Source organism: Nicotiana attenuata, unplaced genomic scaffold (genome assembly GCF_001879085.1).
Source record: "Nicotiana attenuata strain UT unplaced genomic scaffold, NIATTr2, whole genome shotgun sequence".
NCBI lineage: Eukaryota > Viridiplantae > Streptophyta > Magnoliopsida > Solanales > Solanaceae > Nicotiana > Nicotiana attenuata.
In genome coordinates, this window is record NW_017670736.1 from 137,333 (window position 1) to 163,647 (window position 26,315).

Genomic DNA, 26,315 nt, shown 5'->3' on the forward strand with positions numbered 1-26,315 from the left:
TCTCTCTCTCTCTCTCTCTCTCTCTCTCTCTCTCTCTCTCTCTCTCTCTCTTTGTATGTTTTATTTTTATTTGTAATGCCCTACAGCCCATAAGGCATTATCATAAATTTTGGCAAACTTGTCTGGGTGCTTATATTTTGAAATAATTCTTTTATATTTTAAATGAAATTCTTTGCAAAAGCTTAATGTAAAATAATGTAACTAAGAGTGTTTTCAGGTCAAGAAAAACAAGAAACTAGATGGCGGGACTAAAAGACGACCGGATGTAGTACAATAAACAGACCAGTTTAGCCCCATAATGTTGAAGTTAGTAGCAGGAATTTGAGGATGATTTTTAGGTTTACACATTTAGGAGTGTTGAGCCACCAAGCTACTATTGGAAGTTGGATTTTTATTAGTAGTATAAATTATTGGTCATTATTTTCATATTCTGGTTTTTGTTATAGTTTTGACATTTGTGCTCTCCGCCACCCAATTGGTGTTTAAATAGTATAGGTTCCTTAATTGCTTGTTTTATCAATTGGACGTTGATTAAGTCTGTTTTTTACATCGTGGAGAATCATGGCAGATAAATAAGCTATTGGATATTGCTCGATCAGTTGCCAACGCAAACAACAATGATTACAGTACATTGGAATACTTGCTTGACCGACTAGAAGACCTAAAATATGCAATTCAGGAAAGGAAAGTGGATGCTCTTGTTGTTGAGACCTTCGGGAGACGTATTGAGAAACTATTGCAGTGAGTTCTATTATTCTTGTAAATTTTCGTAAAAATGATAATAACTGTCGACAGAAATTAAGAGAAGTTTATGTTTTGCTTTTAGTTCATCTTTGACCCCAGACATCATTCTACTTTTAATTTGCATGTTTACTCAAACTCTACAGGGAGAAATATGTATTACTTTGTGGGCACATTGAAGATGAAAAAGTGGAACCATCCAATACCACAGGTGATGAGGACAGTTCAACAGAAGATGATACAAGTCGTAGTGTGCGTGCAAGCCCTATAAACACAGTGTCCAAGGATCGAACATCTATTGAAGATTTTGAAATTATAAAACCAATCAGCAGGGGAGCTTTTGGGAGAGTTTTCCTGGCCAAGAAAAGGGCAACAGGTGACGTATTTGCAATCAAGGTAAAAACTGTGTCCAATTGAAGGATAATAATTTCAAGTAATTTGCAGGAGATCTTCCTATTATTCTGTATATAAGTTAGATGTTGAAACTAAATGAAACTAACACACACACACACACACACCCTGCATACATCCATGATTCCGTCCACTAATTTATTCAAAATCAAAGTCTGGAAGCTTCCTTCTCCTGAATCTATCACATCTTATATATCGAAAACTATTCTCTATAAAAAACTAATAACCTGTTAGGTCTCGAATTTTCGTTGCCTATAGTTATGTTGTTTGAACTATGTTCTCTGTCTTTCTGTCAAACCTACCAATCATATTGATTTTGCATTTTTTGCTATTTTTTCTGCCCATTTTGGGTTCTAACTCCATTCCCTGAACTTTATCGACCATATTTTTCGCAGGTTTTGAAAAAGGCTGACATGATACGGAAAAATGCAGTAGAAAATATATTGGCCGAGAGAGATATTTTAATATCAGTCCGCAATCCTTTTGTGGTTAGTCGATCTCTTCTCTTTTATGAATCAAGTTTACGTTAATTGAAATTAACGAATATCACACTGTTAAAATAAGAAACAAAGCACTTCTAAGAAACCATACTAATGGATTATCTGGTGGTGAACAGGTCCGCTTTTTTTACTCCTTCACATGCAGGGATAATCTTTATCTGGTCATGGAGTACCTAAATGGTGGGGATCTTTTCTCATTATTGAGAAATTTGGGCTGCTTAGAGGAAGATATGGCACGTATATACATTGCAGAACTAGTAAGGACTAGTTTAATAGGCTTGCCAAACTTTGGCATCCTACCAACTTTTCTGCTGTTCCCAGAAATGGTATATAGATCTTATTTGTCTTGTCCTATCCAGGTTCTTGCATTGGAGTATCTACATTCTTTAAATATCATTCACAGAGATTTGAAGCCAGATAACTTGTTGATAGGTCCGAGCGGTCACATCAAGGTCAAAAATACTTTTATACAGCTTAGTACTCTTTTTACTTGTTAATCTTTACCTTATCAAAAAGTAGTAGTCTTTTTACTTTGTTGAAAGGTCCAAAAACTCGAATGTCTGAATTATTGTTGTTAAGCTGAGTTGAATTTCAGGCATTGTTTAAAGGTGATATCATAGTCTTTCAATAGCTCCAACCACCTCCTCTGCCTCAAATTTAACTCCTTCTGCTTGAACAAGTATTACAGACTCTTGTGATCCGTGAACACCTCACATGCCATGCCATACAGATAATGCCTTCAAATCTTCAATGCGTGAACAATGGCTGCTAACTCCAAATCATGGAACGGATAGTTCTTCTCATGAATCTTCAACTGACGGGAAGCATAAGCAATGACCTTGCCATCCTGCATCAACACCGCACCAAGTCCAAGACGAGATGCATCACAACAAAAAATATATGCCCCTGAACCTGTGGGCAAAACCAACACCGGCACCGTCGTCAAAGTTGTCTTGAGCTTTTGAAAGCACACCTCACACTCGCCAACCACCTGAACTGGGCACCCTTCAGGGTCAACTTGGTCATCGGGGCTGCAATAGATGAAAAGCCCTCCACGAACCGACGGTAATAGACTGCCAAACCCAAGAAACTCTGAATATCTGTAGCTGATGCGGGTCTAGGCCAGTCCTTGACTGTCTCTATCTTCTTTAGATCTACCTGAATACCCTCTGCTGAAACAACATGACCCAAGAAAGAAACTGACCCCAACCAAAACTCGCACTTCGAAAACTTAGCATACAACTGACTATCTCTCAAAGTCTGAAGAACAACTCTCAGATGCCGCTCATGCTCCTCCCGACTGCGGGAATAAATCAAAATATCATCAGTGAAGACTATCACGAATGAATCCAAGTAAGGCCTGAAAACTCGGTTCATCCATAAAAATTGCTGGGGCATTGGTCAACCCAAATGACATCACCATGAACTCACAATGCCCGTACCGAGTGCGGAAAGCTGTATTAGGGACATCGGATGCCCTAATCCTCAATTGATGGTAGCCAGATCTCAAGTCAATCTTCGAAAATACCTTGGCACCCTGAAGCTGATCAAACAAATCATCAATCCTCAGCAATGGATACTTATTCTTGATTGTAACCTTGTTCAACTACTAGTAATCTATACACATTCGCATCGATCCGTCCTTCTTCATAACAAACAACGTTGGCGTACCCCAGCGAGACACTAGGTCTATGAAGCCTTTCTCAAGAAAGTCTTGCAACTGCTCCTTTAACTCTTTCAACTTAGGCGGGTCCATACGATACAACAGGATAGAAATGAGCTGAGTGCCCGGAGCCAAATCAATGCAGAAGTCAATATCCCTGTCGGGTGGCATACCCGACAGGTCAGAAGGAAATACCTCAGGAAACTCATGAACAACAGGCACAGAATCAATAGAAGGAACCTCGGCACTAGAATCACGAACATATGCCAAATAGGCCAAACACCTCTTCTCGACCATGCGCCGAGCCTTCATGTATGAGATAACACTATGGGTAGAATGACCAGGAGTCCCTCTCCACTCTAAACGAGGTAACCCCGAAGAGGCTAAGGTCACAATCTTGGCATGACAGTCCAAGATCGCGTGGTAAGGCGATAACAGGTCCATCCCCAATATGACATCAAAATCAACCATGTCTAGAAGTAACAAGTCTACTCGGGTCTCAAGACTGTTGATACCCAATTTTTTCCCGTATATTTTTTATATGCAAAATACTTTCAAAATAGTATATATATGCATATATAAGCATGTCCAAGTGTTTTATTATTCTTCAAATTTTTAAAAGATTCTTAAACCAATTTATTGCCCTATTTTAACAGTGCAAAACCAATAGTTATTCCCAAGATTATCATTTTTGGTGATTCACTTATTTTATCCTCATATTTATACCAAAATATAGCTCAGGTAATTTTTTCACATTTTTATAAATTGATTAGGTATTTTTAAAGCTAAATTGCACTTAATTGCAATACTAGCCTATTTTAAAAACTAATTGCGTTTATAATTACAAATTTGATTCCAGTATTTTTAATCTAATATTTATATACTATTAATTAATTTAGCACCATTAATTTATTTTCAGAAATCATTTTGCTATTTTTATAAAATAAAAAGGGAAAAAGTGGCTATTTAAAAGTTAGCCCTATTTATTTCGATTTTAGCCCAAATTGACCCCTCATTAAACCCCAATTGCAATTTCAAACGGACCGGACCCAAGTCCCAAATTTACCCGCCCATAACCCAATTAAAAAACTCGCCCGGCTCCCCTTTTGATCCAGGCCGTTGATCATTTTGATCAACGGCCATAATTCCCCTTTCCTTTTTAATTTCCCAAACACCCCTAACCCTAATCACTTTCGCCTAATCAGCCGCCTTTGAATCCCTTCGTCTCTCAAACTCTCTCGAACATTCCTGGAACCCTAATCGTCTCCCACCGTCTTCAACCGTGAAACCCACCGGAAACCATGGTTTCTCAGGCCATGGGGGTCCTATACTCACCTCCTATTACTCCTATGTGCCGGATACTTGAAGATTCGAGGCCAGACCTCGAAGGTCTTCACTCAGACCTTCGCCGACTCGAGGTTTCCGGCCATCTCCGGCCTTGCTCCGGCGTGCTATAGTTGTTTGAGTCTGATTCCGACCTTCTCCGACTCCGATCGGTGACCTTTTCAAAGCCTTTCTCATTTTAGGGTTCTTCTGAAACCCTAACCCTTCGAGGTTTTCTTCTCCGATCTTCTTAAATCCATTGTGTATCTGTGATTTACTTGAATGTTTTAAACGATTCTCCCGACTTTCCTTTCAAAATCACTTTCAAAAACCTTTCTTTTTTGATCTAGGGTTTTCTAAAAAACGTTTAAATGTTTTTATGATTTTTCTTTGTCATTTATGTGTATTTGTCTCTACTGTGTTCTTGTATCATGTTCCTATATGCTTCTCTTACTATGTTTTCCTATATTATGGTCTCGTATGTTTTTCTACTGTGTTCTTATGTTTTCCTTCTACCACGTGTGTTCCTCCACTGCTTTCTATATTTCGTTCTTTCTTCTACTATGTTTTCTATACTATGTTCTGCTATTTTCTTCCACTATGTTCTGATATGCTTCTCTACTGTATTTTTTACCATGTTCTGATATGTTTATCTTACTGTGTTTTCTTATATGCTTTGTGCTATACTTTTCCGGTGTTCTTGTGCCCTTCTACTGTATTTTCCTGCTAAGTTTTAAGCTTCTTTGTTTGCCTTCTACTAAGCCTTGTTTAAGTTTCTTATAAGCATGCTTTTTCTACTGTTCTTATCAGTATTTACCATTATATTCTTTGAATCCTTCTATTGTGATTGCATGTTACTTTGCTATCATGTTTCTCATGAGTTTTGAAGCTTCCAAACATGATTTCGATTCAGTTTCCTGCCCTCTCATCCTTGCTTTAGGGTTTTCTCAAAAGACCCCCTAGTTCTTTCAGACTAACTTTGGGTCTCTGAACCAAGTTTGAACATCTCTGTTTTCATACAATTCTGAATTTTTGCTGAACTCTCCTATACTGGAATTTCTACTGATTGTATGAAAAGTTTCTTTCATGTTTAACGTGTCTATATGATTTATATGTGATGAATCCTTCTTCGAAAAGGTTTTCAAACTAGTGATTGACTCAGAATTCCTTTTAATAGGTCTAATTGATTGTTTGCTTATTTTCCTTAAGTCAAAACCTTTTCCATCTTTCTGACTTGGTTCATTCATACCAAATCTCAGACCTTGTGATTTCTTGGCTGTTAATTGATTTTCTTTCCTTAAATTGTACAACCGTGTATTTCAGAGACCTTGTCCTTAAATAACCTTTATGTATTTACCCTCAATTGCATGCTTTACACAAGTGTTTGATTAATTTCTTTCCTTAATTGTTTTATACCCGTTTGAATTTGAATCCCTTAATTAAAGGGAGTCTTATGTGATTGATTTACAATCAGTCTTCAATTATTTTCTTACCTTATTTCCTCATGACTTCCACACTTGTAACGACCCGACCAGTCGTTTAGAGCTTTTGCGCTTTGATCGCTAGTTCTCGGGCATGACTTGCCCTGTGTAATGTATTATGACTGATGTAGATTGTTGGTTTTGGTTTTCGGGAAAATCGGAATGAATTTGAAAGAACAGTCTCAGTTGAAAGCTTTGAATTTGAGAGGGTTGACCAAGAGTTGACTTATTGGTATATGAGCTCGGATTGGAATTTTTATGATATGGTTAGCTCCGTTAGGTGATTTGGGACTTAGGAGCGCGATCAGAATGTATTTTGGAAGTCCGTGGAAGGATTTGGCTTGAATTAGCGAAGTTGATATTTTGGCGATTTCGGGTTGATAGGCGATAGTTCGATATAGGGGTCGGAATGGAATTCCAGAAGTTGCAGTAGCTTTGTTATGTCATTTGGGATGTGTGTGTAAAATTTCAGGTCATTCGGACGAGGTTTGATAGACTTTTTGATCGAATTCGGAATTTGGAAGTTTTGGAATTCTTAGGCTTGAATCAGAGGGTGATTCGATGTTTAGATATTGTTTTGAGCATTCCGAAGGTTGGAACAAGTTTTAATGACGTTATGGGGTGTGTTGGCATGTTTGGTCAGGGTCCCATGAGGCTCGGATAAGTTTTGGAAGAGTTTTTGGAAGATCTTTGTCGTTTTGAGCATAAGCATGTAATGATCCAAAGGTCCATTTTTAGTTCTAGAGATCGAAATTTGATTTCAAGACTTCCAGAATTTTGATAATGAATTATAGGACTGATCTGGAAAGTTTGGTCTAATTTCATCAAGTCGCGATTGGGGTTTTGACGCGAAACATGAGTTAATTGTTTAACGAGCGAAATGGATATCACACCAAGCAAACGAGCTCCGAATTGAGTTTCGATTGAAGGACTATGTTAGTATCATTATTTGTGATTCATAGGAACAAGAATCATCAAATTCCGAGTTTGTATGATGGAGTTAGAGCCTTTTTAGTGAAAATAAATATTGCTGGTGCAGCAGGTTCTGGTGTGCACCATTAGCGACCATATTTGGCACTTTTAGCGACGGGAATGGGTCTTTTAGCTCATTTTTGGTGTGCACCATTAGCGACCATAAATATTGCTGGTGCAGCAGGTTCTGCGTTTTCTGCTCATTTTTGACCTTTTTTTTTGGTGAAAGAACACGGCTTGGAGCGATTTTTGAGCAAGAAATCATGGAAAATCTTGAGGTAAGTCACTTGTGATTATTTCTACTCCATAATATTGAATTATCATCGAATAATCCGACTAGATTACATGTTTTTGAGGTGTAGATTGGGGATTTGGACCTAGGGATTTAAAAATAAGATTTGAAGATTTGGAGGCCGAATTGTTATCGAAATTTAGTAATTTTGGTATGGTTGGACTCGTGGTTGAATGGGTTGTCGGATTTTGTGAGTTTCGTCGAATTCCGAAACGTGGGCCCGGGGGCCGGGTTTGAGCAGTTTCGGGATTTTGATGTTAAATTGGATTTTTTCGAGTGGGCTTCGCTCCATTAGCATAATTTAATGATTATGTACTGATTGTGGCTAGATTTGGAGCATCCGGAGGTCGATTCGTGCGAGCGAGGCATCGCGGGCTAGAGTTTGGACCGGATCGAGGTGAGTAATGATTGTAAACGATATTCTGAGGGTTTGAAACCCCAGATTGCACATTGTAGTGCTATGTTGAGGTGACTTGCACGCCGGATAGCGAGCGTGGGGTAGAGCACCGTTAGGGATTGTGACTTGGTCCGTCCCGATTGATAAAATTACCGCGTATTTGACTGCAACTTATTTGTTATCATCATGATTTGGGCTGATTTCTATATTTGGGTTTGTACCAATTATTTGAACCCTTCGGGGATTTTTATCACTATTTCCTCACTGTTTTGAATTATTACTTAAACTCAGTCCTGTTGATATCTACTGTTTTACAAACTCAGCCACTTTTACTCAGTTTTGAGACTTAAACAATATTTTAAATGATGTTTTGGGCTGAGAATTGCTGTTTTACTAATGCCCGAGGGGCTTGTGATGATTTTCGGACTGAGTGAGGCCGAGGGCCATATGTGAGGATATACTGAGTGACATGAGGTCGAGGGCCTGAGATATTTTTATACGCCACGAGGTGGCTTGAGTGATGTGAGGCCGAGTGCCGAGTGATGTGAGGCCGAGTGCCGAGAGATGATGCCACGAGGTGGCTTGATATAGCGCTTGGGCTGTAAGGGGCTCCCTCCGGAGTCTGCACACCCATAGTGAGCGCGGGTACCCATTGTTCTGAGAGTGAGCCCGTGGGGCTGATATTGTTCTGAGAGTGAGCCCGAGGGGCTGATACTATTCTGAGAGTGAGCCCGAGGGGCTGGTATTGTTCTGAGATATTGCCCGAGGGGCGAACCTTTTTATGTTCATTTTTCATATTTACTAGTCATTTTACCGGTTAAACTATGGTATTTTTGCCCGAGGGGCGGATTTTCTGTGCTCATTGCACTAACTGCTTTGCATTCATTTGGATAACTGTTGAGAAATCGTTTCAAAAGAAGTTTGAACTAAGCTATGATGTTTTAAGAGATTTCACAGCTTCATTGTTTTTCTTAAATGGTTTTATACTGCTTCTACATAGCATGTTGATATGCTTTACGTGATTTCTTACTGCTCAGTTGTTATTTACCTTTATTACTCACTGAGTTGGAGTACTCAGTTTACTCCCTGCACCTTGTGTGCAGATGCAGGTATTTTTCTGAGCTTGGTGGCAGTTTTATTGGAGTTAGAAAGGTAGTCGCCTGGCGATCGCGGCTCTGCTTTCTTCCGTTGTATTCCTCCTTATATCTTCTTATGATTTTTCCGACCATTTCGGTCTTGTGGTGTCTAGACAGTTGTAGTAGATGCTCATGACTAGTGACACCCCGATGTCGGGCTGTGTTTGGGTTGTACTTCCGCATTGTTATGATATTATCTGCTGTTTAAAATTATTAAATCATGTTTTAGCATGTGTTATTGTTGTTTAGCTGTATAACTTCAAATTGGAGATTTGTCGGCTGGCCTTGCCTTCACGAGAGGCGCCATCATGACTGGGTATGGCTTTGGGGTCGTGACAACAGCAGTAATAATGTGTTACCAACAGCAGAACTCGTGTTTTCTAAAAATTCATTTTTAATTGGCAACTTCCCTTTAAATCAGCATGTAATCAGTTCGTTTTTCTTATTTTTGAAATCAATAGATATCATGCCTATAGGTTTTTGTCTAACACTTAGGCAAACCTTAGGGTAAAAGTTATAAACTGCAACAGTCTTTATTAATTACAACCACCGGGCAGGTCTAATTCGAAAATATGTGATAAATCAGCCTGCTTTAACTTTTAAGTTTAATCATTCCCTAATCAGTACGTGCAAGACATGATAAACTACATGCTTTATCTGATCTAAGCAGGCCTGTTTGAGCCTCATGTGTTTGGGTGCTTTTCCCATATTTGCTCTATGTGTTTTGATTGTTGCCCTAGAATTTTGTCCTTTTAAAACTATAAAACCCATACCCTTTCCCTTTAGGATTAGTTGTCCCAAATGCCTCCGGGACTGATAGGATTAGGGTGGATAATAGCATGCAATAAGTGAAACGAGACCATTCCGCGTTTAATACCTTAACGGGGTGGGAAATGGTAGATATGGATATGATGACCACGCGATAACACCACGTGTATAAGTGGTTACCTGGTGTTGTGTGGGGTGATCCATATTATTTATAAACCTAGGACCCCCCCCCCCCCTTTTACTTGTTTATTTCATTGTTTATTTTCAAATTTCTCAAACTTTTTTTTCCTCAAAATTCAGCTTTTCTTTCGTTTCTTTTCACTCCATCTACTTGCAACCATTATGTGAAATCCCCTCTTATTTGAAAGTCCTACTTGCTTACCTGTTATTTATACTTAAAGTCACACAATATCTTGGCCGGGAACCACACTAGTGGATTCTGAGAGGTGCCTAACACCTTCCCCTTGGAATAATTTCAAGCCCTTACCCAATCTCTGGTTACCCAAGCAAAACCCTTCTTAGTGTCCTAATGCACTTTAATCATTAGGTGGCGACTCTTCAATTCTCTTAAACCCGATTCCCAAAAGGGAACGAGTAGTCCTTCCAAATATCATAAACCCGATTTCGCGAGAGAAAGGGGGCGCGACAAAGACCCCCAGTCACAACTATACAAGAACGATGGACACGATCTACCACAATAGAATCACCCACCGATGTAGATACATATATACAGTAGCACTCAAGGAATCACTAGGCATGACCAGATATGGTGCAAAATAAGATGACACATAGGAGTACGTAGATCCTGGATCAAATAGAACTGAAGCATCCCTACTACAAACAAGAACAATACCTGTGATAACTGCATCGGAAGCCTCAGCCTCGGGCCTGGCTGGAAGAGCACAGCATCGGGGTTGGGCACCGCCACTCTGAATTACTTCTCTGGGTTGGCCTACTGCTGGCTGGCCTCCACCTCTAGCGACCTGACCTCCACCTCTAATACCTCTACCTCCACCTCTAGCACCTCTACCTCCACCTCCAGCTGACTGAGCGGGCTGTAGAACACTTGGTGCCTGAACCATGGCATAGGATCCCTGGTGCTTAGAACTGTTCGGTGCTCGAGGAAACTATCTTGCAATGTGCCTCGTGTTGCCACAAGTAAAACAAGCCCTCGGCTGCAGGGGCTGACGACCCTGAAAACTCTGAAGCGGAGGTGCACTGATAGGAGCTGGTGATGCACTATAGGACTACTGATCGGAATACTGCATGTTAGAACCACGACCACCTAGGGCACTGTGAGAAGCTTGAAGTGCTAACTGAAAAGGCCTAGGAGGATGGCCTTTACCAAAAGAATCCCTGCCTTCAGACGAGAAACCACTGAATCTGCCTGAATGACGAGGCCTCTTGTCAGACCCCTGACCACCTCCCTTTGATAGAACCATCTCAACCCTCCTGGCCACATTAGCTGCATCTTAAAGGAAATCTCACTCCCCGACTCCTTATCTATCTGAAGTCGAATAGGCTGAATGAGTCCCTCAATAAACCTCCTCTCTCTCTCTCTCTCTCTCAGTGGGAAATATAAGAAGAGCATGACGGGTTAAGTTAATAAATCTGGTCTCATACTGAGTAGCAGTCATAGAATAAGCAGACATAGCTACTCCATCATCGGTCTGAGCTACCACACCCGGCTGAATTGCTCCAACTAGCTGAGCTGCTGGAGTCTGAAACTGGGGAGCCATCTGCCCGGAGTGCGAGTAGCAGGAGTCTGGGCTCCTCCTACAGCCTGAGAGACGGATGGTTCTAGAGGAAGCAAGCCTGCCCGGGTGACACTCTCCATAAGGCCCACTAGACGGATCAGAGCATCCTAGAGTACTTGGGTAGCGATGAACCCCTCTGGGACCTGAGCTGGGCCCACCGGAACTGCCTGGGTCGGAACCTCATCATCATACTCAACCTGAGGCTCCACCGCTCGTGCTGCTGATCCGGGCTGAGCTCTTCCCCTACCTCGGCCTCTAGCACGGCCTCGGCCTTGCCCTCTATCCCACATGGGAGCTGCTGCTGGGGGCTCGGCTGCTGTTCGGTGGATGTTAAAGCGCGTGTCCTCGCCATCTGCGAAAGAACAAAGTAGAAATTCAATTAGCATTGAGAAACCAAACCGCACGACAGGAAAGAATAAATGTGAAGTTTTTTCTAACTCTGTAGCCTTTGGGGGATAAATACAGACGTCTCCGTACCGATCCCTCAGACTCTACTAAGCTTGTCCGTGAATCGTGAGACCTATGTAACCTAGAGCTCTGATACCAACTTGTCACGATCCGGATTTCCCACCCTCGGGAGTCGTGATAGCGCCTACTCGTGGAAGCTAGGCAAGACAAATATTATAAAATCATTACCTTCCTTTTATTAAACATGTTCAACAATTTAAAATAATAAGTGATTAAGCAGCGGAATAAATTAAATAACCAAAAATGCGGAAGACAAAAAATTTAATAATTCAACCAAACACTGCTACATAATCTGAAGTACAATACTACCCAGAATTTGGTGTCACAAGTCACGGACTATCTAAGAATACTATAAATAAGGTCTGAATGGAAATACATAAGTCTATCTCTGAATAAGTAAAAACAAAAAGAGAAAATATAGGAGGAGATGCCAAGGCCCGCGGACGTCTGCAGGACTACCTCGGGTCGCCTGAATGGATTGAAGACAGCACCCTCCCCGCGGTCCAAACACTTCGGTATTAGTATCTGCACATAGTGCAGAGTGTAGTATCAGCACAACCGACCCATGTGCTGGTAAGTGCCTAGCCTAACCTCGACGAAGTAGTGACGAGGCTAGGACCAGACTACCAAATAAACCTATGCAGTTAAATCATATGTAGCGGATATAGAAGCAGATAATTACAACTAAAGTTGGGTGGGGGAACATGCTGCAGGGAGTAACAGATAACAACAGAATAACAGTAGAGAAATTTAAGGAACGCCATAAATCAATTACCAGCAAAAGATAAGGAAATAAGAAGAACAATTACACATGTTATACCGTTGCAGGCGTGCAACCCGATCCCTTTTCATATAGTACTATTGCAGGCGTGCAACCCGCTCTCATTTCGTATAGTACCGTTGAAGGCGTGCAACCCATTCCCATTTCATACATTACCGTTGCAGGCGTGCAACCCACTCCAATTTCATGTATTGCTGTTGCACGCGTGCAACCCGCTCCCATTTCATGTATTACCGCTGCAGGAATGCAACCCGCTCCCATTTCATGTATTACCGTTGCAGGCGTGCAACCCGCTCCCATTTCATGTAGTACCGTTGCAGGCGTTCAACCCGCTCCCACTTCATGTATTACCGTTGTAGGCGAGCAACCCGATCCCATTTCATTTATCAACACAAATCACAAAAGAATCTCGGCAAGGGAACAATAGAATAATAACAACATCCCGGCAAGGGAACAATAATATTACAACAACATTCCGGCAAGGGAACAATAATATCACAACCGAGGGAACAATAATAAAATTCTCATATGAAGCATGAATAAACCACAACGGAGTCATAAAAATTATAATACAAGACTCACGGGCATGCTTGACACCGACGTATAGATACTCGTCACCATGCCTATACGTCGTACTCCATAGTTAACACGTAGCAAATAAGACACAACTCCTAATCCCTCAAGCTAAGGTTAGACCAAACACTTACCTAAAACTTCCACGGCCAACTCAAGCCTCAAACACTACTTTTTCCTTTAGAATTCGCCTCCAAATTACTTGTATCTAGTCCAAATTAATTTAACAACATCAATATATACTAAAGAATTCATACCCAACGCTTAATTAAAGGTTTTCTATCATTTTTCCAAAAAGTCAAAAATCGACCTCGGGCCCGCTTGGTCAAAATACGAGGTTCGGACCAAACCCGATCACCCATTCTCCCACGAGCCCGAATATGCAATTAGTTCGGAATCCGACCCCAAAAAGAGGTCTAAATTCGAATTATTCAAAAAGCCCTAACTCTACCCAAATCCCCAATTTCTACCATAAAGAATCATGATTTAGGCTTAGAAATCTAATGTGTGTTAATGGAAATTGAAGAAAACAAGTCTAAGAACAAATACCTATGGTTTTGTGGTGAAATCCCTCTTCAAAAATCGCCCAAGTTCGATTTTAAGTGAAAAAGTTATGAAGTTTTGAAGAAATCCCGTTTTGCTACTGTTTTAAAATAACTGGGCGCGGAACCGATGCGTTCGCACACGATTGGATGCATTCGCATAGAACAAATGGTGACCCCCAGAATTAACTATATGCTATCGCGGACCTGCCTATACGATCGCATAGAACAAATGCCCAGAATCAACTATATGCTATCGCGCACCTATCTATGCAATCGCATAGAACAAATGGTGACTACCAGAATTAACTCTATACTATCGCGGACCTAACTAGGCGATCACATAGAAGAAATGATGACATCCATAATTAACTCTATGCCATTGCGGACCTACCTATGCGATCGCGTAGAACAAAAACCTGAACACTAGCAAACAGCAAAAACACAAGATTTTCTAAGTTCGAATCACCCCGATGCCTATCCGAAACTCACCCGAGCCCTCGGGGCTCTAAACCAAATATGCACGCAAGTCTAAAAACGTCATACGGACTTGATCGTGCGATCAAATCGCCAAAATAACATCTTAAATAACGACTTTAGCCTAGAAATCTAAGAAAAATCTCAAAACATTCAAAGTATCAAATTTCACAACTACGTGTCCGAATCACATCAAACGACTTTCGTTTCTTACCAAATTTCACAGACGCATCTTAAATATCATATTGAACCTGTACCGGACTACGGAACCAAAATACGGGCCCGATACCATAAATTTCATGTATAATCAAATTTCCAAAAACTCTTATATTTTCAGTAAAACAATTTCTTTCAGAAATTCATTTCTCAGGCTTGGGTCCTCGGATTTCCATTCCGCGCATACGCCCATGTCCCATATTTTCCACGGACCCTCCGGGACTATCAAATCACAGGTCCGGATCCGTTTACCCAAAATATTGACCGAAGTCAATTTAAATTTAATTTTAAAGGACAAATTAATATTTTCATCACATTTCCACATAAAAGCGTTCTGGATATACGCTCGGACAGAGCACGTAAATCGAGGTGAAGAAAAAAGGAGGCTTCTAAGGCCTCGGAACATAGAATTTACTCGTAAATCAAGTGATGACCTTTTGGGTCATCACAGGTCTATTCGGGAGGTAAAATACCCCGAATGGTTAGCCAACGTACTTGTAGTTCCTAAAAGGGGAAATAAACTTAGGTGCGTAGATTATAAGGATTTGAACAAGGTATGCCCTAAAGACTCTTTTACCCTGCCTAACATCGATCGCATGATCGATGCCATGGCCGGATAAAAGATCCTAACTTTTCGCGACACCTACTCTGGGTACAATCAAATTCAGATGAACCCGGAGGACCAGGAGAAGACCTCGTTTATCACTAAGTTTGGAACATACTTTACAATGTAATGCCCTTCGGCTAAAAAATGTTGGAGCTACATACCAACGCCTAGTTAACAAGATGTTCGAGGAACAGGTAGGCAAAACGATGGATGTTTACATTGACGATATGTTGGTTAAGTCCCTGCGAGCAGAGGACCATTTAACTCATTTGCAGGAAACATTCAAAATCTTCAGGAAGTACAACATGAAGCTTAACCCAGAAAAAATATGCCTTCGGAGTCGGCTCGTGCAAGTTCCTTGGCTTCATGGTATGTAATCGGGGAATCGAGATCAAACTCGATAAGATCAAGGCCATCGAAGATATCACAATCGTGGATAGTGTGAAAGCCGTGCAAAGTCTGACATGACGAATAGCCGCCTTGGGTCGATTCGTTTCGAGGACATCAGATCGAAGTCGCAGGGTCTTTTCCTTGCTCAAAAAGAAAAAGGATTTTGCATGGACCTCGGAATGCCAGCAGCCCTTGGAGGAATTGAAGCGATACCTATCGAGCCCACCTTTGCTTCACACCCCGAAGGTAGATGAAAAGCTTTACTTATATTTGTCTGTGTATGAGATAGCGGTAAGTGGGGTACTGGTTCCAGAAGAGCAAGGTATGTAATTCCTATTTATTATGTAAGCCGAACTCTAGGAGATGCTCAAACTAGATACGGTCTCTTAGAAAAATTAGCATTTGCATTAATAAGCGCATCTAGAAAGTTAAAGACATATTTCCAGTGTCACCAATATGTGTGTTAACTACTTATCCCCACTGAAATGTTTTGCATAAGCCTGAACTATCGAGCCGGTTGGCCAAATGGGCCGTCGAACTTGGCTGGTGCGATATCCAGTATTAACCCCGGACATCCATGAAGTCTCAAATCCTAGCTGACTTCGTGGCCGATTTTACGCCAACCCTCGTACCCGAAGTGGAGAAAGAACTTCTACGAAAATCGGGTACATCATCGGGGGTATGGACCCTTTTCACAGACGGTGCCTCGAATGTGAAAGGGTCCGGGCTTGGCATTGTTTTAAAGCCACCAACAGTCAGTACTATTAGACAATCTATCAAAACTTCTAGTTTGACTAATAATGAGGCCGAGTATGAGGCCATGATTGCAGGTCTCGAGCTAGCTAAAAGTTTTGGGGCAGAAGTCATTGAAGCCAAGTGCGATTCACTGTTGGTAGTAAACCAAGTAAACAAAAGTATTAAAGTTTAAGAAGGTAGGATGCAACGATACTTGGATAAGCTACAGGTAACCTTACATCGCTTCATGGAGTGGACTCTAGATCATGTGCCTCGAGAACAAAATAGTGAGGCCGATGCACTTGCTAATTTGGGATCATCGGTTGAAGAAGATGATATCGTCCCGGGGACTGTTAGCTCACATGGTCCGGGAATGCACCTCGATACGATGTGGCACCACCGTTCTACCTTTGGCCGGCCGTGATGATGAGGAAGCTTTTCCTTTCTAAGGAACAGTTTTAGATGTTTTAGCCATTGTGGTTTAGAAATTCAAGAGAATGAGTTGATGCTGTAGTAAGAGCAAATTGAAAAAAGGGTTAGCTTAGAGAAGTTGAGAGAGCTAGAGAGGTTTTTAAGATGAATTGAGAAGTAAAGTTTGCAAAAATTGGGAAATTGGCCTATTTATAGAGGCCACTTATACGGTTTGGGGAAGCCAAATAGCCGACCATCAGCCGCCTCCAATTAATAACCTTGGGAACTACGCGAAAACTTCTTTTCAATCACTTCAGCCGCTAACATCACGAGATTGACATCATGATCGAGGCGTCGGGGCATCGAAGATCAAATCGTTTCTTATCATCTTACTCTAAGAAACGTGCGAACTATCTGTATACGGTTTAAATCAGGTATGCCCGATTTTTCGAGCTCGAAGGGTCGCCTTAAGCCCGAGTTCAGGATAGATCGAGTTCGAGCTCGATAGCCAGGCTCGAGCTCGACGACAGAGTACAAGGCTCGAGGATCGAAGTACGCGATAAGTATCGAAGCCGAGTATGCTCAACCCCGAGATAATGCCATTATGGATTTGTAACAGAACGAGCAAGATTCCTGCCATGTCCCCGAGATCGTGGCGTAAATCTCGGAATAGATTTGTACAAATCCGAACTAGCAGTTAGACAGTTGTCCCAATAAGATTCTTTACTATAATTAGAAATGCACCTTATTTAGGGTTCCCCCAATATATGAAGGGGACCCCAATCATTGCTAATGACCATCAATCATTGGCAAAGAATATACTCTCTTACTTTCTCGCTCAATGTTCATCAAAATTGTCCTTTAGCTTTATTATTCTTGCTTTACTGTTCTTGATTCACCTTGAGGTCACACTAGCTCGAGTTCGAGACTGGACTACACTATGGTTTGGTTTTACTTCTTTCATTTATACTTCAGATTTCTTGGTTATTAATTAGTATTGAACTAAATCACGTATCTTTAAAATCATAAATCAAGTTTAATTGTTACTCGTATTTTCGAGGTAAACACACATGACATTCACAAAGGAAAGAAGAAAATCATTTCAGCATTTGAAAAATGAAATTTAAGGACACATTAGTAGCAAATACAATAATTCACTAGATATGAACAATAACATAATTAACCTTATTAAAAAACTAGAAAATTGTTATCTTCTAATACGGTACGTATTATACGAAGGCTACGCATAATTTGCATGTCAAACAAAATTAGAAAGAGATGCAACAAATTATAAGATACAAGGCACTTCCATCAGGCCCATTGAGCTAAGTCTTCAACCTCTTTCAAACAGTAATGGTGGGGCTCTACTAAATTCTACAAGATTTTTCTGGTTTTAATTCAATAACTTTCATTAAACCTGATCTGGGGTGAATGTGACCTAGTTTAACAACTCGATAATATCTATTTTTCTATATTCTTGCTGTGTAGGGAAAATGTTCATACTAATATAGATTTCTTAATAGCCTCCAAGTCATTAATATTTGAAATCAACTAATTCCAACCCTTTATTTCATAATATCTAGCCTTTTTTTTTCCTCATATTTCTACCCTGGATGTAATTCTCCTAGCACCACTGAGTTGAAAAGTTTATGTCACGACCCATTTTTTTCATAATAGGTCATGATGGCGCCTAACACCATGATTAGGCCAGCCGAATGCTGAAGTGTGATTAAGTTCTCATTTTACTTTAGCCAAAGACAGTGATACTAGAATTTTTAAATTTAAAGATAAGACTAGTAAAGATCATAAAGTGCTAAAATAGCGATACAACCCCCAAAATGAAGTTCTACTACAGTGTGTGCCAGGACCTGGTGTCACAAGCTACGGGCGACCAGTGGAATATACACAAAAGAATGAAACACTATCCTACTGTCTGAATCAGGATAGACAGAAATCAAAAATACAAGAAAGGACTCCTTCGGCTGCGGATCAGCATGAGAGAGAAGGCAGCTCACCGTAGAAGTCCCTAAGCGTGCTCACTGATGCACACCAGGATGATGTCCAGATTCACCTGCCTCAAATCCTGTACAATTAAGTACAGAAGTGTAGCATGAGTACATAAACCACATGTACTCAGTAAGTATCCCGTCTAATCTCGAAGAAGTAGAGACGAGAGGTCGACTTGATACTTACTAAGGTCAAGATAATATTATATAATAAAGTGAGATATGCAGCATGAAGGATCTCCGATAACACACATTTAATAGAAGAGTCATATTCATGTTCTTGTCATAATTAAATTACCAGTTTTCCCTTTTTCACATCAAATGAGTGATCATGTTATAACTAAATGTAAGCATATAAATCATGCACAAACATGCCGAGGTCGACGGCGCGCTCCAACAGAAAATAAATTGTGCACTGCCGAGGGTCGAGCAGCACGAACAATAGATGCATCTATTATCACCTAGGCGATCGGCCCGATCCATAATCATCAAGAAAATATCAAGAAAAGCACATAAGGCTCAATTACATACAAGGGAATTCCTACCAAGGCTCAACAAACTCATACGTTCACCTTTCATTTCCTCAAGTCTCTAGCAAATCAAAATGATCATATTGGCAATTTAAAATAAGAGATATTCCCCAATTAGACATGACGTGGGTCCTAAACTACCCGAACAATTATCATATAGTAGCTACGCACGGACTCTCATCACCTAGTACGTACGTAGCCCCCGCATTTAGCAACAATTACTCATTTAAAATTCTATGGGGACAATTCCCTCTTACAAGGTTAGAAAGGAGACTCACCTCGCTCCAAAGTGCACTCCCTATGTCCAAGAACGAGCCCAAGTCCTTAATTCGAAGCCGGACAATCCCAAACTGATCAAACGAAGTAAGAACTAGTAAATAAAGGCTTACAAGGTTGAATTCTAGCTATTTGAGCAATTTCCTAACCATTAACACAAGTTTCCTAAATTCCGACCCTGGGCCCACGTGCCCGGATTCCGAGATTTTTCGAAGGAAGTTGTTCTCTATCACCTAAGGATCATAAATATATGATTTCTAGTTCACTACATGGCAAATTATGTGATAAAACCTTAGTTTTCATTAAACCCTAGGTCTAGCTCAAATCCCTTGATTTTACCTAATTTTTAGTGTTAAATCTACCTAATGTTTATGTATTTGAACTAAAAATGAGTGGGGATTACTTACCTTGCAATGTTATGTTGAAACCTCCTCTTTGGAATCACCAAAATCGCCTAAGTGTTGAGAGTAATGTGGAAGAAATGAGTTTGGGTTCGTATTAATGAACCCTTCTGCCCCTAGTGATTTCCGCTTCTGCGGAAGGAATCCCGCTTTTGCGGGTTCCGCTTCTGCGGACATGAGCCGCTTTTGCGGAAATGGGCAAGGGGGCCTGGGCTGCTTCTGCGGTCATAACCTCGCTTCTGCGAGGCCGCTTAAGCTGAAAGCCCACCGCTTCTGCGGTTCTGGGCCTGGGCGGATGGACCGCTACTGCGGTCAGGGATCCGCTCCTGCGGTTTCCCCTGGGCCTGGGCCCTTCCGGTTCTGCAATAAAACGACCGCTTCTGCGGTCTCGCTTCTGCGGTCCAAGAGCCGCAGAAGCGGTTATGACAGAAGCAACAGATAAGGTTTTTCCTGAGTTTTCAACTTCACTCGAACCTCGACCATTTGACGCTCGGGGCTCCCGAGCCCCGCCCGAACATACCACAAGTCTGAAATCACGAGGCAGACCTACTCGAGTCCTCGAAACGCTTAAAACAACGCTAAATCAGGGAATCAACCGCAAAACCAAATGATTCAAATCATTGAACCTTCAAGTTCTAAATTTCCTCCTAACGGGTCAAAACGCCCTTAAACCACTCAGATTGACACCAAATTTTACAGTTAAGTCTTAACTGATATTTCGGACTTGTACCAAGTTTCGGAATCGAAATTCGAACCCGATACCTAGGAAAACAATAATTTCTTGGTTTATTTAAATCTTAGAAACTTAAACTTAACAATTTCATATAAAAATTCATTACTCGGGCTAGGGACCTCGGAATTCGATTCCGGGCATACGCCCAGGTCCCATATTTCCCCACGGACCCTCAAAAATTGTCAAATCACGATTCCGGGTCCGTTTCCCCAAAATGTTGACCGAAGTCAAACTTGGCCTTTTTAAAGAAACCTAAAGAAGCAACTAGGCTTATTCTTGCTCAAAACTCTTCTAACTTCCGAACCACCCGTCCCCGCAAGTCATAAATTAGCTAAAGCAAGTGCGGAAAGTATTATTTAAGGGAACGAGTTCGAAAATGCAAAACGACCAGTCGGGTCGTTACATTCTCCACCTCTTAAACAAACGTTCGTCCTCGAACGGACATAGAAAAGTACCTGGACTGCTGAACAAGTGGGGATATCGGCTCCGCATGTCCACCTCGGACTCCCAGGTCGCCTCCTCGACCGGTTGGCCCCTCCACTGGACTCTTACCGCAGAAATCCTCTTGGACCTCAACTGGCAATCCTGTCTATCGACAATGGCAACTGGCTCCTCCTCGTAGCCCAAGCTCTCATCTAACTGAATGGTACTGAAATCCAACACATGTGAATAGTCGGCATGATACTTCCGGAGCATCGATACATGGAAGACTGGGTGAACTCCTGTTAAACTGGGAGGAAAGGCAAGTTCATAGGCAACCTTTCCAACTCGCCTCAACACCTCGAAGGGGCCAATAAACCTTGGGCTCAACTTGCCCTTCTTTCCGAACCTTATAATGCCCTTCATGGGCGAAACCTTCAAGAGAACCTTCTCGCCAATCATAAATGATACATCGCGCGCCTTCTGATCCGCGTAACTCTTCTGCCTGGACTGAGCTGTGCGGAGCCTCTCCTGAATCAACTTTACCTTATCCAAGGCATCTGAACCAAATCTGTACCAAGCAACTTAGCCTCACCAGGCTCAAACCACCCGATCGGAGAACGACAATGCCGACCATATAATGCCTCATACAGGGCCATCTCTATGCTGGACTGATAGCTGTTATTATATGCGAACTCCGCCAAGGGTAAGAACTGATCCCACTGCCCTCCAAAGTCAATCACGCATGCTCTAAGCATATCCTCTAAAATCTGAACTGTCCGCTCCGACTGCCCGTCGGTCTGAGGATGGAATGCCGTGCTAAGCTCCACGCGGGTCCCCAACTCACTCTGAACAGCTCTCCAGAAATGGGAAGTGAACTGAAGGCCTCTGTCTGATATGATGGAGACCGGCACACCGTGCAATCTCACTATCTCCCGAATGTAAATCTGAGCATACCTCTCTGCCGTATAAGTAGTCGCCACTGGAATGAAGTGGGCGGACTTGGTCAATCTATCCACAATAATCCACACTGAATCAACCTTCCGCTGAGTCCGCGGCAACCCAACCACGAAATCCATAGTGATGCGCTCCCACTTCCATTCCAGAATGGGCATCCGCTGAAGTAGGCCACCTGGCCTCTGGTGCTCATGTTTGACCTGCTGGCAATTCAAACATTTAGCTGCATACTCCGCAATGTCCTTCTTCATCCTCCGCCACCAGTAATGCTTCCTCAAGTCACGATACATCTTCGTGACACCTGGATGAATGGAGTACCTCGAACTATGGGCCTCCTCTAGAATCCTCTCTCTCAAGCCATCAACATTAGGAACACATACACGGCCCTGAAGCCGTAACACACCATCCTCGTCAATAGAAATCTCCTTGGCACCTCCCTGAAGTACCATCTCTCTGAGAACTGCCAAATGTGGATCATCGAGCTGTCGGGCCTTAATCTCCCCCAACAACGAAGACTGAGCAACCACACATGCTAGGACCCGGCTGGGCTCTGAAATATCCAATCTCACAAGTCTGTTAGCTAAAGACTGAACGTCCAAAGCTAATGGTCTCATCTCAGCAGGAATGAATGCCAAGCTACCCATACTCTCCGCCTTCCTACTCAAGGCATCCGCAACCACATTTGCCTTGCCTGGATGATAAAGAATGGTAATGTCATAATCCTTTAGTAGCTCAAGCCACCTGCGCTGCCTCAAATTAAGATCCCTCTGCTTGAACAAATGCTGCAAGCTGCGATGGTCTGTATAGACCTCACATGACGCTCCGTATAAATAATGCCTCCATATCTTAAGAGCATGAACAATCGCCGCCAACTCTAGATCGTGCACAGGGTAAAATTTCTCATGAACCTTCAGCTGATGTGAAGCATATGCAATAACTCGCCCCTCCTGCATCAATACACATCCCAAGCCAACGCGAGAAGCGTCGCAATACACTGTATACATCCCCGAATCGGAAGGCAATACAAGAACTGCTGCCGTGGTCAAGGCTGTCTTAAGCTTCTGGAAGCTGTCCTTATAATCGTCGGACCAACAAAATGGAGCACCCTTTTGGGTCAATCTGGTCAGAGGTGATGCAATAGATGAGAAACCCTGTACAAATCGCCGGTAATAACCTGCTAACCCCAAGAAACTCCTGATCTCGGTCACTGAAGTAGGACGTGGCCAACTCTGAACTGCCTCAATCTTCTTGGGGTCCACTTTAATACCCTCTCCTGACACTACATGCCCCAAGAATGCTACTGACTCTAGCCAAAACTCGCACTTGGAGAACTTAGCATAAAGCTTCTGCTCACGCAAGGTCTGAAGCACCACTCTCAAATGCTCCTCGTGCTCCCCCAGGCTATGCGAGTATATCAAGATGTCGTCAATGAAGACGATAACAAAGGAACTAATATAGGGCCTAAACACCCTGTTCATCAAGTCCATAAATGCCGCTGGAGCATTAGTCAAGCCAAATATCTAGTCCTGAATGCGGTCTTCGGGACATCTGAATCCCGAATCTTCAGCTGATGATACCATGACCTCAGGTCAATTTTAGAGAACTCCCTAGCACCCTGTAGCTGGTCAAACAAATCATCAATACGTGGCAATGGATACTTGTTCTTGATGGTGACTTTGTTCAACTGGCGGTAATCAATGCACATCCGCATAGTCCCATCCTTCTTCTTTACAAATAGCACTGGTGCACCCCAAGGCGATACACTGGGCCTAACAAACCCTTTAGCTAACAACTCCTCCAACTGCTCCTTCAGCTCCTTAGGAGCCATACGGTATGGCGGGATAGATATAGGCTGAGTGCCTGGAGCCAAATCAATACAGAAATCAATATCACGATCCGGAGGCATGCCGGGAAGATCAGAAGGAAAAACATCAGCGAAACTCTCGGACTACTGGCACTGAACCAATCGTCGGAGACTCTGCGGTGGTGTCTCGAACATAAGCTAAGTAGGCCAAACACCCCTTCTCAACCATGCGTTGAGCCTTCAAGAAGGAAATGACCCTGCTAGGCGTATCAACTGTGGAACCCTTCCACTCAAATCTCGGCAACCCTGACATCGCTAGAGAACCATCTTGGCATGACAATCTAGAACGACGTGATGTGGAGATAACCAATCCATGCCCAAAATAACCTCAAAATCGATCATTTCGAGCAACAGGAGATCTGCTCTAGTCTCAAGACCATAGAAAGTAACCACACAAGACCGGTAGACCCGGTTCACAACCACAGAATCGCCTACAGGAGTGGACACATGAACAGGAACACCCAAAGGCTCAGGAGAAATAGCCAGGAAACGAGCAAACAGAGATGATACATACGAATAAGTAGACACTGGATCAAATAACACCGATGCATCTCTACCGCTGACGGAAATAATACCTGTGATGACGGCATCTGAGGCCAATGCATCTGGCCTGGCTGGAAGAGCGTAGAATCTAGCTGGAGCACCGGCTGTCTGGCCCCCAACTGACTGAGTAGTAGCTGGCTGACCTCTCCCTGTCTGGCCACTACCCCTGGAACGACCTCTACCAGTCTGCTCTCTACCTCTAGGCGGCTGGACCGCTGGTGCTGGAGTCATGGGCTGCTGCCCCTGCTGTACTGCCTTGCCCCTAAGCCTGGGGTAGTATCTCCTCATGTGGCCTGCGTCCCCGCACTCAAAACAACGTGGTGCGGCGGCCTGCTGTCCGGATGGCTGACCCTGAATACTAGAAGGCCCACTAGAAGAAGCCTGAGTAGCCGGCGGGCGGTAAGAACTCTCCGGCATAGCACTGAAATAAGGACCGGAAGACTCCGGAGGACCTGAATACCCACTGGATGAACCCTGAATAGCTAGCGGGCGATAAGAACTCTCTGGCATGGCGCTGAAATAGGAGCGCGCTGGAGCACCTCGAGCCGGTGGTGGTGCTGGAGCTGGGGGCCTTCTGGGGCTGACCCCTCCCGAAATTGACCTCAGCCCCTGCTGGGGCACCTCTGAACTCTTTGAGATCTGGCCCTCTTGTCCTGCTTCTGCTGCAACTCTATCTACCCCAAACGGTACCCTCAATTCGGCGGGCAATCTCAAGTACTAGCTGATATCCAGTGCCCATCTCTACCTCACAAGCCATACCCGACCGAATAGTGGGATGTAACCCCGCAACAAACTCCGTACTCTCTCTGCCTCTGTGGGAAGTATCATGAGTGCATGGCGAGACAACTCAGAGAACCTCGCCTCATAGCCGGTGCACTGACATATGACCCTGCTCCAGATAACTCAAACTGATCACGTAGCTCTCCCTCTCAGAGGGTGGAATGTAACCAGATCGAGGAACAACTGAGTGCACTGACCCAAGTGAGGGGAGGCACTGCCGGCCTGCTAAGCAAGTAAGACTGCCACCATCTACGGGCCCTGCCCTCGCAGCTGAAAAGTAGTGAAGTCGACTCCATGTGACCTCCAAGATCCTCATGTTGTGTAGTCTATCCTGCACCTGTCAATGAAATCCTGGGCATCCTCATGACGCTCGCCCCCGAAGACTGGAGGTGCAAACCTGGTCCATCTGTCTATAACTTCTGCAGATCGCCGTCCACAGCTGGCCTAGGCTGGGGTGTCGCTGCAGCAATTAGCTGGACCCCCTCTGCGGGTAAGTGCACCCGGAGTATGAATAAACTGTGCTTGCATGATCTGGAGCCTGTGCGGTAGGGGTCTGTGCTCCCCTCCTGCCTGTGAGGTAGCTGGATCTTTGGAAATAAACCAGCCTGAGTCATAAGTGTCTATGAAACCGAAGCATACGGCCCATGCCTCTCTGAAATCCCGGCGCAGTCATAAAATCACCAAGATAGGCACAGCTGCGGGCGCCTCGCCCTGCTCCTCAATATGGGATGCCCTCGCAGAGGTCTGCTGGTGGTGCAATTTGAGTAGCTCTAGGACGCCCTCGTCCCTACCACGGGCCGGTGCCCTCCCCCGGCCTCTACCTCGGCCTCTAGCAACAGGGGGAGCAGCTCCTCCGGGCCGGAATGTCGGCGGTACGAGTCCTCACCATCTGTGAGAGAATAGAAGAGGAAACTTAGTACACTGACCACTGCACGATGGAGAATGAATAAAGAGTAGTCTTTCCTAACAACCTATAGCCCCCTCGAAGATAAAATAAGACGTCTCCGTACGATCTAACAAGACTCTAATTTAGGTTTGCCCCTAACTTGTAAGACCTACGTGAACCTGGCTCTGATACCATGTTGTCACGACCCATTTTTTTCGTAATAGGTCATGATGGCGCCTAACACCATGGTCAGGCCAGCCGAATGCGGAAGTGTGATT

The 26,315-nt window shown here is 43.1% G+C and overlaps 1 protein-coding gene across 1 annotated transcript in view; it reads left to right on the top strand.

Annotated features, from left to right (window-relative positions):
• The window catches only part of LOC109242802 (probable serine/threonine protein kinase IRE), a 32,659-nt gene extending 6,959 nt beyond the window's left edge, over positions 1–25,700 (top strand). The window contains exons 2-8 of the mRNA XM_019409663.1: positions 537–741; positions 888–1,137; positions 1,548–1,640; positions 1,769–1,909; positions 2,012–2,104; positions 24,895–25,085; positions 25,577–25,700. Coding sequence (XP_019265208.1) covers positions 537–741; positions 888–1,137; positions 1,548–1,640; positions 1,769–1,909; positions 2,012–2,104; positions 24,895–25,085; positions 25,577–25,700 — 1,097 coding nt within the window. The remainder of the gene's footprint in view (positions 1–536; positions 742–887; positions 1,138–1,547; positions 1,641–1,768; positions 1,910–2,011; positions 2,105–24,894; positions 25,086–25,576) is intronic.
• Positions 25,701–26,315: the final 615 nt, after the last annotated feature.